We start from the raw sequence: 14,196 nt of genomic DNA, 5'->3' as shown, positions 1-14,196 counted from the left end.
GCAGGTATGTGTGAGGGGTGTGTGGGGTCATCCACAATGCTGGTTGCTTTGCAGATGCAGTGTTTTTAGTAAATGTATTTGACGGAGGGAAGAGAGATCCCGATGATCTTCTCAGCTGTCCTCACTATCCTCTGCAGGGCTTTGCGGTCCGAAACTGTGCAAGTCCCAAACCAGGCAGTGATGCAGCTACTCAGGATGCTCTCAATAGTCCCTCTATAGAATGTAGTGAGGATGGGGGGTGGGAGATTTGCTTTCCTCACCCTTCGAAGAAAGTAGAGACACTGCTGGGCTTTCTTGGTAATAGAGCTGGTGTTGAGGGACCAGGTGAGGTTCTCCGCCAGGTGAACACCAAGGAATTTGGTGCTCTTGACGATCTCCACAGAGGAGCCGTCGATGTTCAGCGGAGAGCGGTCACTCTGTGCTCTTCTAAAGTCAACAACCATCTCTATGTCCACATTCAGAGACAGGTTGTTGGCTCTACACCAGTCCGTTAGCCACTGCGCCTCCTCTCTGTATGCTGACTCGTCGTTCTTGCTGATGAGACCCACCACGGTTGTGTCATCGGCGAACTTAATGATGTGGTTCGAGCTGTGCATTGCTGCACAGTCGTGAGTCAGCAGAGAGAACAGCAGTAGACTGAGCACACAGCCCTGGGGGGCCCCAGTGCTCAGTGTGGTGGTGGTGGTGGAGATGCTGTTCCTGATCCGGACTGACTGAGGTCTCCCAGTCAGGAAGTGCAGGATCCAGTTGCAGAGGGAGGTGTCCAGGCCCAGCAGGTTCAGCTTTCAAATCAGGTGCTGAGGAATTATTGTTGAATGCTGAGTTGAAGTCTATGAACAGCATTTGAACGTATGAGTGGGTGAGGCCCAGATGGAGGGTGGTGGCGATGGCATCGTCTGTTGAACGTTTGGACGATACACGAACTGCAGTGGGTCAGGTGAGGGGGGCAGCTGGGTCTTAATGTGCCTCATGACGAGCCTCTCGAAGAACTGGCATAGGGACAATGGTGGTGGCCTTGAAGCACGTTGGAACGACGGCGCTGCTCAGAGAGATGCTGAAGATGTCGGTAAGAACATCTGCCAGCTGGTCTGCACATCCTCTGATCACTCTGCCAGGAATGTTTTCTGGTCCAGCAGCCTTCCATGGGTTGACTCTACGTAGAGTTTTCCTCACAACAGCCGTGGTAAGACAGAGCACCTGGTTGTTGGGAGGAGGGGTGGTCTTCCTCACCACCACGTCGTTCTGTGCTTCAAACCTAGCGTAGAAGTCATTCAGCGCATCTGGAAGGGAGGCATCTTTGTCACAGGTAACTGATGTTGTCCTGTAGTTGGTGATGGCCTGGATGCCCTGCCAAATGCGTTGCGTGTCTCCGCTGTCCTGGAAGTGACTGTGGATTCTCTGGGCGTGTGCGCGCTTTGCCTCTCTGATGGCCCGGGACCGTTTGGCCCTCGCTGTTCTTAGTGTAGCCTTGTCGCCTGCTCTGAAGGCGGAGTCTCGGGTCCTCAGCAGTGCATGCACCTCCTCAGTCATCCACGGCTTCTGGTTGGAACATGTGGTGATGGTCTTGGAGAAGGTGACATCATCAATGCACTTGTTGATGTAGTTGGTCAATGATGCTGTCTATTCCAGATGCACGATAGCCTCTTTTACACCCGTATGTCCGTGGGAGGGCATGCAAATTCTGTCTGCCAATTTCTCATTGGCCTATTCTCAAGTTCAGAGGTAACCGAGGCCTTCAAGAAAGACCCCTAGTGTCGCTTCATTCAACACAATGCCTCGTTCCCTCCATCAGGGAACAGGGGTTACAATAGTAACCTACTGTGATGCAAAAAATCTAATTTTAATGTCATGCAAAAATCATTAATTTCTGTAATGCAAAAAATATCTCAATTAAAAAATCTGTTATACAAAAAAATAACTGCAACTGCTAAATAAAATCTCACTCAATACTGATGCAAAAAAACCCTCTCATTCACATTACTGTTATGTGTAAAATCTCCTTCATATTAATGTATTATGAATTAAATCTAATTTGCATTTCTCTAATTTGCAATCCCATTCTCACAACTGTATTGTGAATACAGTGTAATTCTTATAACTGTTATGCAAAAAAAAAATCTGTCATTCAAGTTATATCTTACTGTAAAACATAATGCAAATATTTTCATTCTCATGTCCATAATGTGAAACATCTCATTCATATTACTGTAATGCAAAAAAATATTAATTGGGTTACTGTAATGCAAAAGAAAACTCATTTTCATTACTGTATTGCAAATAAATCTCATTACTCTAATGCATAAAATCTCTTAATACTGTAACAAATACAATCTCATTTGTATTACTGTAATGCACAAAAATATATTCTCATTACTGTAATGTGAATAAAAGGCAATCATTTCTATAATTCAATAAAATCTCATTACTGAAAAAAGCTTGTCTGTTACGTTTGTAAAGAACCCATGTGAAAATCTCAAAAATTGAAGTACACATCATGGTAGTGTTTAATTTAGCCACAAAAAAAAAAAAAAAAAACTGTCCAGCAGAGGATGAGTTTCATTACTGAGATTATTTTCAGTAAATTGTAATGATAATTTGAGGGGTTAATGTGCTTAACTGTCCTGAAAATAATGTCACATTGCAAAAGAAATTAAATAATAATAATAAATAAACTAATAGTCCCAAAATATACATTATTTGCACAAATATGTACAAAAAACTATCCAGGAGAGGATGATTTTTATTACTGTATTACAATGAGAGAGAGAGATTATTTTAAGATTTACAATAATGTACATTTAGGGGGTGAATGTGCTTAACTGTCCTGAAAATAATGTCAGTTAAAAAATAAAAAAATATAATTTTAATGGTCCTAAAAATATGCCTATTGTAATAAAAAAATCGAATCCTTTTTCATTTCGACCTAGACACTGACCTTTCTGATCTGTCAACAGTGTGACCAAACTATCTGCTGATCGCGTGGAATCCTCTGTGGTCAAGCACAGCAGCAACGACCTGGACACTGAATACAGAGCTTCTAGCACATCTGTCCGAACAGTAAACACAGAAACCCTCACAGAAATGTCCAGTGCCAATACAGACAGTGTTTCCCCAGAGACCAGAACAGAGGGACCAAAAACAACACCATCCTCACAACCACAAGCCACAGATGACATATCAACAGCTGGTCAACTAAAGACATCTAACTTAGTAAATGTAAGGGGTCAGAACATCATAAAGAGAGAGTCAGATGTGTTCAGAGCTCCAGGACCAACATCTGAACCGTCCCGGGTGGAGTCCAGCAGAGACACCCGCCAACATGCTCGAGAGAGCAAGACAGATGTCCTTGACATGTCACCCAGTTTCGATTTACAGCCCCAAAGTCAGGAGGTCGTGCCGGGTGCAAAGGTTACGTTCCAGTGCCAAGGTGAGACCAATGAACTGATTTCATTATTATTAGTTAAATAATTGTAGGAATGTATTTTTTTTGCACCATAGACATTTTAGAATTAAAGGTGCACTCAGTTATTTTTTTCCTCATTAAAATGTTGTACACTTAATTAAATTATTATTCTTTTTAAAAATAAGTTTAAAATCATATACACTCATGAGTTGAAGATTCCATTCATATAACAAATTCCAATAAAAGCAGTTTTATTTTACATTGAGCAGGTCGCCTCATGGGGCCCACCATGTTGAGATCACATGACTAGCTGAGAGAATAAGTGAATCATGGCTGACTGTGTATAAAGTGTTTCTACAAAGAAAATAGAAAAAAAATAATGAAAAATAGAGACTTGAAAGCACCCTGTTTAAATAAAATTGCTTAAACCAGTTTGGACCAGTTTAAATTTCAAGATAGTCTTTCCTGGTTTTAGATGAGCAGTACTTGTTTGTTACTGGCCCAAGCTGGTTAAAGGTGCTATAAGCAATTTTTTCATGGAAAGGTATGCAAAAAATGTTCCTACTCCCTAAAAATATTGCTCCCTATAATATGAAAGATAATGAACTAAGTGTCATGAGATATCTCACCGGTCTCTGTGACAGCTCTAGACTCTGTAAACCACAAACAAAAATGTGTCCACGGGCCATGGTCTCTGACAATTTCTACCTGTCAATCCTTTTGTTTGTTCACATACTGTTGAAGTTGCAGAGAATTATTGCCATTTTAAAGCTTAATGCCATTTTGATGCCATGTTTTCATAACAGTTGTCAGTTGTGGGCGCTATTTTGATACTATTGTGTTTGATAACTGTGGGATGATTTTTGCTCTGTGTCAGTGACAAAGTTGTCTTTGATGTGAGGGGTTTTGGAAAGATGCGGCATGGCTTATAGAGGTTGATCAATAGTTGATTTTACCGATACCATAACTAAGGTGGTGGAAAAGGCAGATAACCGATTAATCGGCCAATGGTTGATAATTTATAGAATTATAAAAATAAAAAATAATCTTGGTCTTTCCTTACTATATAGGCAAATACATTGAGGCTACAAGAGTCCAAAATAAATCAAAATAACAAAAGCAGTTAATTGTGCAACCGAAATCCCAAAAAATTCATATTTGGTGCATTATGGAGGTTTTTCAAATTTAAAAACGTCCAAAACACACCGGGACTGTTATTTTGAAATGAGAGACTTGCGTATCTTACAATGCTCTAAATGCAAGTATTTTCCAAATGACGCTTTTTACAGCCTATATATTCAAAAGATGAAGCGTTTATATGTATATGTTTCATCAGAAAAGAAATGAGGAAAAAAGAAACTATCGGCACAGATTATTCTGTAAAACCAATGTATTGGTCTACCTCTAGTAGCTAATTCAACGGCTCAGTTTGTGATAATTCCAGAACAGAAAAAATAGCTTACAGCTCCTTTTAGCCGAATAATCTCACAGGTAGACCAGCTTGATCAGTGTAGCCATGATGAAATTTAAATAGTCAATTAAGCAAGTCACCATCTGAAACAGTTTAGCTGGTCTAGGCAGTATTTTTCAGTATGCTAATTTTACCTTGTGTTGTTAAATCAGTGATGTATCTGTGCTCTGTCAGTGACTGGGTCTCCAGTGCCAACAGTGATGTGGATGAAGGATGGAGCTCCTGTCAGACAGAGAGCAGGTGTCAGTACACGACAAGAGGACAGTGTTCACTTCCTGTGTCTGGAGAACGCTCACATAACAGACACAGGACCGTATAGCTGCACTGCCACCAACAAGAGAGGAAAGACCACTGTCCACTGGAGCCTTTCAGTGAAGAGTAAGAAATCAGCCATTTTTAAAGGGAAATTATTTTTAAAGAGAACGGAGCATGAAAGTCTCTTTCTTTTTTTTTTTCATTTGGGAATAGATTATTAACAATTTATTAATGATTTATCAACTTTAAAGACAGACCTACCATGAGCTCTGAGGTTGTTTATCGATGGTATTTGCTTCTGCTGAAGCATCAGTCCACGTTATTTTCACTTAATTTTTTTGAAACTGTGTTTCATAGCTGGTGAAGGATTACACTACCCATAATCCTGAAGAGAAACAATCCACCAATCAGAGAATCGCAGACAACAAAGTGCGCCAAAAGAGCTCTGCAGTGACTGCCCACTCCTATGACGCACTGTGAACAATGCAATTGAACCTCCCTACAATCTCAAACTACTTATATATTTGTATATCTCAATATTTTGCAATAAACTTAAAATTTATAATGAGCCATTTTATATCAATAGTTTTGATTCAGTTTCATAATTTGCAATGCTTCATGGGATTGTAGTTCCTTCCCTCGTTATTGATGTTTAGTACACAAACTTTTTTTTGTTGTTGCTACAAATCAAAGTTATGTTGTGATTCACCTCAGAGCTGGTTAGTTTGGTTCATGGCTTAGAACTCTTTTATGAAGGATTCTGTGAACTCCCTACGGAAAGAAAATTGGAAAAATACTTCTGTAACCAAGACAGCTGAAAAAGTTTAATGGCACCTTTGTGCTCTAAAAAAAGAAAAAAGCATGTTTGATGAATGGTAGCATGTCATTTTCTACATTTAGGTCTGATGGTCTTATGGGTTGCCATATCATCATCACAGTTATTGTGAAATTATTATACTTGCAATTGTTATGGCCTCATATTAACTAAGACACTATATGGAATATTTGTACTTTTAAAAATTATTTTGTACTTTTAAACATATACTCTTTTCCTTAGTATTACCTTTTATTAGTAATAATTATAAGTCTGACTGTGCCACCAATTGGTGAAAGTAAATAGCACATGCATTCAGAAGCAGTCGGGATCCTGATGATCAGAGATATTTGTGATTGTGTGTACATTGTAGGTGTTCAGGTGGAGGGAAAACCTCCAGTGTTCAGCTCTGCTCTGAGAGATCATTCAGTGTGTGAGGGGGAGGACTTCAGACTTCAGTGTTCGGTAGAGGGCAGACCTCTGCCTGAGCTCTCCTGGCTTCTTAATGGTAAGATTACACACTCTGGGGTGAATTCACTTTAACACTTGAGTATGGTATTGCGGCACAAAAACCTGCATCTTATTCATTAACCATCCACAATCTAGTTTAAGCTGCTGGAATCAGTGCTGAAATAGTGCTGTCTTGAGTATTTAAAGTAAGCCATTGTCCTTCCTTTCCGCACAAACACGGCTACTTTCTATGTAAATTAGGCTCAAAATAGACTGTGCTTCAATCACAAAGCTCTGTGTGATTTGCCGTTTGACCAAATGTTACTACAAGGATATGAAATCTTGAAGTCACCAACTGTACTTTGTGAGGAGCAGCAAATTGTCCCCACCAAATGCGTAGCTGGACTCTATTTGGTCGGGTGCTAAAAATCTGCGATTAACTCTTGTCTTCTATTTGTTAATTTTTAGGCTTGGGATTGATGCCTTTTTCACGTATCGATAATCAGAAGATGTTCCTGATGATTATCGATATATATACGTATATAGAGAATATATATAAATAAACGTCAGATATAAATAGGGCTGCTCATTGCATCTGTCTCTTCAGACATTCAGTATTTCTTAACACACTCCAGTAAACTGTGAGCGGCAGGGTAAATTTAAGGGGGTCGGACACTGGATGCATCTGGCAGATGACAGCATGTTCTAAAATTAAAAACAATAATTTATTTTCTACGAAGGTACACATACACTGCCAACGCTCAGTGTCAACATTCTGCAGCGACATGGAGCTCAACTCGCATAGTTTTCCATGAAATTCGACCCAAATCATTATCAAAGAACAAAGATTATTTACTTTAGTATAACTGGATGATGTATTGTGTTTAAGTATCTTTCATAGAGACTACACAATGTATTTTCAATAACAAGTATGTCTTTTTGTGGTTTGACAGCTTGAATGAAAGACCTATTCATGGCTGCATACAGAGAAATTGCATAATAAACATTGCACAGTTACACCAGATTCACTAACCTGCAAACTCATCAAACTCAAAAAAAAAAATAAAAAAATCAACTTTGTAAATTTGGACTGCCATCTGCTCCACTTCAGCTCGTCATGTGTAATTGTGACTGAGACCGGCTCCAGTAAATGTTATATCGCCCTCTTCATCGTGGTCTCCCAACACTATATTTTTTAATTGTTTCTTTAAAAATCATCTACTTCATCTGAACGGCTCGAGACTTGGTGACTTGCTATGCATTTACCAACTGAACAAACACAAAAAAAGAGTTTAGGCTGTGACAAAATAAAAAAATACACTTGTGGTGTCAAATTTTGCTGACCGTAGTAAATGAATGGGTGAGACTATAACACCGAGCATTTTTGAGGGGAATCTGTCAAATAAAATCAACAGTTCATTCAAAATGCAGAACACATACTGACAGAAATGAAGGGGTGACAATAACACATCCAAAATGCAGAACACATGCATTCTCTCTCTCTCTCTGTTACTGTCTCTCACTCTCTCACTCACTCACTCTCACGCGTGCACGCAAATTAATGAGTGAGACATAACACATCCACAATACAGAAAAAAACACACACATATTCATCTTAAGAAATTAGTGGATCTCTGCATCCATCTACTGGTTATTTTTGTCTTGACATGATTTTTTTTTCTCTCATGCAATTGTTCAGGTGTTAGCTTCATTAACATAATCACCGGCCAGGCAGAGGGAGACAGAGCGCAAATTAGCACCTGTCAGCGGAAGGTGTTAATCACTTGACAGTCGGGACTCCCCACTGAGTTAATGGTTTCAAGCACTGAAGAAACATAGCTTTTTTTGTTTTAAATAATCATTCTGTCACTGAGAAGAACTGACAAGATGACAAGCTGATCAGAACTTTTTTTTTATCACACAGCTGCATATAACAAATGCTGATTAAAATCCATAGCATTCTGCAGAAATAATGCAAAGGCAACTAATGACAGATAAAAAAATAAACATGATGGATTTTACAGTTCTGGTGCATCTTACAATATAACCTTGTTAAAGCCAATCGAACCATACAGTGCAACATTGTAACTATTTTAGCAACTGTTTCGGAACAATCAAGCAAGCTAAAGTTCTGAAAATGCCCAAAACAAGCTATTTTGAGTCTGCTAATGTAGAACCAGCTTAATACTGAAATAACAGAATCGCCCCAGGTCCCCCACAAGGCAAACAGCTTAATTATTTGCTTAAACAGTAAATAATAAATTAGTTAAAATTCTGAAAGGTTTGTGTTAGTGGTAAGGGTAGGGTTAGTGGATAGAATCCACATTGTGATAGAAAAATATTAGGTTTGAGTGATAGGTCCTGCGATCATCAGTCCAGTGATTTTTCATGTTTGCTCATTGCACCGTCTGCAACAATGTTCAGTAACATTAGTGTTAGTACTGTAGTTACCAGTCTCAAGTGAACTCAGCCTTGTTATGTTTCTAAAATATGTGGATAAGAGGGGTAAAAACATTCTAGATGTACTGTGTCATGGTGAAATATTTAAATATAATAGTTATTATAATATAAATGTGTGTGTGTGTGTGTGTGTGTGTGTGTGTGTGTGTGTGCACGCTTCCCTCTGTTCTATATCCAATTAAAATAGGCTGCATTTATTTTTTGCCTGTAATTGCCGTCCATGGGAACTTTTCAATGCAACCACATCTTAAGTCTCATAGATGGATTCCATAGCAACAGTTAAGTGTAACAGAAGTTTTGAGTTCTTCAATTTACTGTAAAGAGCCTCAACAATGCTGCCAAACCTACCAAATTCAATACTGCACTATTACATTAAGAAACATGTAACAACATTAATCCAAAAACTAAATTTCACCTCAGCATTCAAAAACAATAAAACAAGCATAAACGGTGAAACATATTTCTGTCTGAGATCTCAATCACAAGAACACAATGTGCACGCTTGATCAGATCTGGATGTCTCATTACAGATCTGTGTGCCTACATCGTGCAGAAGAACAATGTTGCATATAAATAATAGCATACTATATGTGCAGGTGCATGTGCATGCTAATGATATAATTTGATTATTTTATTTTGTAATACACAAAAAATCCACTGTGTTTGTTTTGCATTTCTTAGTTGAACATTGTTAGGTTACAAATGGGGGGCGTTTATTAGTCATAATGAAATCTCTCCTCAAGTTCCTCTTTGCATTAAACGTTTATCTAGACTTGGAGTATATCAGTTGGTTCTAAGTTATACAGGTTGGTACGCATTTGTATCATGGTTCATCTGATGACAAGACTTTTGTAGTCTATCGTTGCATCTGAAGTATCTGGTTTAGCAGCGTCAAATACCAAGTGATCCATGATTACCATGATGTGTTTTTGTCTCATTCTGTTCTTGTATTATTTGAGTTGCTAAAATGAACGGACCGGCCACATTCGGAGCAGAGCAGCGCTCATGTAATTTTATTTGCACAATAACAAATGTTCTTGGCTCATACACACCATGTAAATGACATGCAGGAGGAGACGCTTGCTTGCTCCATTAATCTCGAGATGATAAATAAAAACATATTTTCAAATGCACGTAGAATTTCAAATGTTTTCCCTCATGCAATATAAGTGCTTTTAGGTTTTATCGGAGAGCCTTAACATAACATGAGATGGTGAACATTTTGGACAGAAATACAGCATAGGTTATAACTATTGCTTAATGTAATATAATTGGCGGTGTTATTTGGGTTTCATAAATTATATAACATATAAAACATTACTTTTTATGTAATTCTATTCCTGTGCAATAATTTTTATGAAAAAAAATCTATATTTTTTAAAGCCTTAAGTAATCATAAAGCCCATTTTATTATATGATTTAATGTTAACTATAAATAAATTACTAAAGGTACAGACCTTAAGAAGTATGACAATTTTTATGACAATTGGTTATCATAATAATCAGAATTATTTATGAAACATTATTGTCAGCCAAATTTCATAATCGTGACAGCCCTAGCTGCAATGGGGTTTGAATTTTAAGGACTTGTGCTGTGAACAACAGAGGGTCTGAGACTTGAATAATGTGAAGGGGACCAAAAAAAGAAACTGAGTCCTCTTTTAGTCCACTTACATGGAACACCAAAAGCACTGAGGTCATTTGCAGCTGGTTCCCTTTCTGTTTCACTTTAACTGAACTGGGTTTTGTTAATTTAAAACAGAGTATACCGGTATGTGAAACCACCCTAACTGTGCTTTAGGCAGAAACAGATTGATAATAAATATTATCATATCACTACTTTAGCTTTTCATAGGCTACAATATGGGATATACATTTTTGTTACAACTTATATTTTGTATTTATTGTTTTTACATGTGTGTAGAGTAGGTCTACTGTTTATATTTACAAAGATGCCAAAATTTGTTTTAGAGAATTCATGTTACATGGTAGTGAAAATCCATGCTACCATGTGTTTACTATAGTTTCTGTCTCTGCATTTTCATTTTATAGGCCCCAGATATAGCCCTCCATCTGCTTGAATTCAATTCTGTTTGGTCTCACATTAATGATGCGTAAGCCTGCTGAATTTATTAACAAAATTTCAAAAGTTGAATCGAGCAAATTTAAGTCAGAAAAGTCAGAAAAAAGAGGAAGAAACTTTTCCTTGTGGTTTTAAGAGGAAACACTCTTTGAATCATGGTGGTCTCTGGGAAATTTAACTGTAAAATCTTGTAACACTGAATTATACAGCGAGGCCTGAGGAGTCTTTCTGATACAGTTCTAAGATGTTATTATTTGTTCCTGAAACCAAGATGTTAATATTAGAATACTAACATACTGCATAGTACACACTTTACACTGTATACTACCTGTTTTTTTTCAAAAACCGTAAGTCATTTTTATTTCTGTAGCGCTTTTCACAGCACACATCATTTCGAAGCAGCTTTACAGAATATGATGCATTAACTGAAAAAGAAACGCTAATATAGTAATGTCTTCGAGTCATAATAGTGTGGTTTATAATAATAAAATAAGTAAATAATATTTGTATTAGGACCCCCTGTGTGCAAGCTAAAGGTGACTGTTGTGAGGAACACAAAACTCCATAAGATGATTAATGGAGAAAAATAAACTTTGGGAGAAACCAGACTCACTGTGGAGGCCAGTTCCCCTCTGACTAACAGCATGAATATAATGTAAATATTACTTATGTATAGAGCAAGTCATGGTTTAAAATGATTAAACTAAGTGTTAGGTAAAGTTAGGGGCCTGTGTTTAAACAAAGATTTTGTATGAACTGTAAGATTAATGATGAAGTCCATCTTAAGTCCAAGTTTCAGGTAGTGTCCAGTGAAGTATCCCATATCTGACGGTTGGTGCTGGCATCAGTTCATCCTCTGAAGTCCATCGTAGTAGACTGTAGTGAAATCTGGTAGGCACTGGCTTCAGTTAGTCATACTCACTCATGTATAGGGCCACATAGTGGTGGGAGTGCATTTTGAACCAAATTAAGTTTATTTATTGAACCTGCAGGACATCCTCCCATTAATACATTGCAATAATCTAGTCTTAATATCAGGAACGCATTAATTAGTTTATTGGCATCAGAAAAGGAGCATATCTTAACAATATTTCTTAGGTGGATTAATGCTGTTCTCAAAACACTGGAAATCTGATTTTCAAAGGACAGATTGGTATCAAATATAACACCCAAGTTCTTTGCTGTAGAAGATGACGTAACTACATCCATTGAGAGACAACTTATATTCTATCGGTTTATTTTTAGAGGTTTTTGGTCCAATAGTTAGTACCTCTGTTGTGTCGGAATTGAGTAGGACATTTCTAGCCATCAAATCTATGATATTATTGATGCACTGTGCTAACTTAGAGAATTGTGAAATTTAGCTGGTTTTTGAGGAAATATAAAGTTGGGTATCGTCGGCATAACTGTGAAAACTAATTTCATAATTCCTGATAACGTGTTCCAGGGGAAGCATATATAAGGAGAAATGCAGAGGCCCTAAAACTATATCCGTTGAATTCAATAAGTGAGCCGTATGCATTATACAATGATAAACAATATGAAACAGAATGTTACGTGTGTATGTGTATATATATATATATATATATATATATATATATATATATATATATATATATATATATATACACATAGGGCTGTCAATTGATAAAAAAATTTAATCAAATTAATTACATGGTGTCCCGATTAATTAATCCCAATTAATTGCATATACAAATATTTGCTGAGAAAGTCCCCATATATATAAAATAGAAAATGTTCAGATAATTAAAATGCATTACATTCTTGTGGCAGAAGAGTTAATCAATGATAAGACAATACAAAAAAAACGGTTTTAGAATACAATGTATTGTTTACTATCATATTATTAAACATAAGACAATCATTGGCATACAGTTCACAGCAATCCATTTCGCAAGTGAATTTGTCAATCAGTTTGAGATTTATTATGAGGGCTTGTTTAAGGACCATCACACCTGCATCAGACATACTTATGTAGCGTCTTGAATGCGTGCGTCATAAACATAACATTTATAGGTCACTGTGTCAAGTTAAATATCTTATATATACTTAGAACACATCTTGAGATCTCTTAGTTCGAATTTGTTCTCCATCAAGTGTTTTGAACGTAACGCATGTTTGTGTTGTGCTGCTGCTGGATGGTTGTTTTGTTCACTGTATAAACTGAAGTTTCACTTACTGCACTCTGGAGTAAACAGGTGGTACTACAAGCTTGCATTTCTCAGGAATCTTATATATATATATATATATATATATATATATATATATATATATATATATATATATATATATATATATATATATATAAAAGGTGTTAATCTTTGGCAGTACAATCAAATAATTTGTCAAGAAAGTTTACTTCTGGTTCATTCATCACACTGGAAATGAAAGGTTGAGTATATTACATTGCACAGTATTCCACACATGCAGTGTGCTTTGTTGTATACTGCACATTTTGGCAAATCTAGTAGTAGGTCATCCCAGTATTCCATACTGTAATGGAGTTTAAGGAATGCATGGGAAGGAGGAAGCTTGGACCGGCTTTACAATTCACGTCATATTTATTGACAACACTTTTCAGTGTGACACACACAATAACGATCACAAACACTGCTATTCAGCATCACCAACACAGCTTTGTTGCATCTCTCCACAGTCTGCCACTGTTTCCGCCTTAATACTCCCACCGCCCCTCACTGGAGCGCAAGTCCAGTGTGGTGCAGAGGTCGAACTCATTCACCACTTATCTTCCCGGCATTGCTCTGCACAGGCACCGCTCAGCCCCTCCCTGCTCGCCACACATGCATAAGTACAATTTGCATACTGGGAACAGTAAACTGCAGAAAAAGGACAAGAAGGATGGTAGTATGCCAAAGAATCTATTTTGCCAGATCATTTGGCTATGTTTAGAACAGAAGGGAACAACAAGGCCAAAGGTACACTTTATGGAAAATGTGATTTGGTCACATGGTGTATCAAGATTGAACATTTTTATTTTATTTTTATTGAATATTTATGGAGCAACATAATTTGTGTGAAAAGGAATAATAATGGAAGGTTGTTTGATTAATATTAATGTTTTATTTTTTTTAAGTGGTAGTGAGGAGGGATCCTTTTACCCCACACATTGGGTCATTTGTGGAAATTTAGTGATATCGTGTATAGCAGTGGTTCCCTATCAAAAAGCTACACTTTGATGCTGTGCTGATTTAGCGCTTTGGGAACGTCTTTAGGAGTGA

General features: G+C 37.3%; 1 protein-coding gene across 4 annotated transcripts in view; it reads left to right on the top strand.

Annotated features, from left to right (window-relative positions):
- LOC127654793 (myosin light chain kinase, smooth muscle-like) overlaps window positions 1-14,196 on the top strand; it is a 180,119-nt gene that overhangs the window by 89,679 nt on the left and 76,244 nt on the right. For all 4 annotated transcript variants that reach the window (XM_052142220.1, XM_052142221.1, XM_052142219.1 and 1 more), the window contains 3 exons: window positions 2,955-3,427; window positions 5,049-5,252; window positions 6,317-6,451. In XM_052142220.1, coding sequence (XP_051998180.1) covers window positions 2,955-3,427; window positions 5,049-5,252; window positions 6,317-6,451 — 812 coding nt within the window. The remainder of the gene's footprint in view (window positions 1-2,954; window positions 3,428-5,048; window positions 5,253-6,316; window positions 6,452-14,196) is intronic.

Source organism: Xyrauchen texanus, chromosome 14 (assembly GCF_025860055.1).
Source record: "Xyrauchen texanus isolate HMW12.3.18 chromosome 14, RBS_HiC_50CHRs, whole genome shotgun sequence".
NCBI classification, from domain to species: Eukaryota; Metazoa; Chordata; class Actinopteri; order Cypriniformes; family Catostomidae; genus Xyrauchen; species Xyrauchen texanus.
Note: the sequence above shows the minus strand (reverse complement) of the source record. Positions and strands in the feature narration are given on the sequence as shown.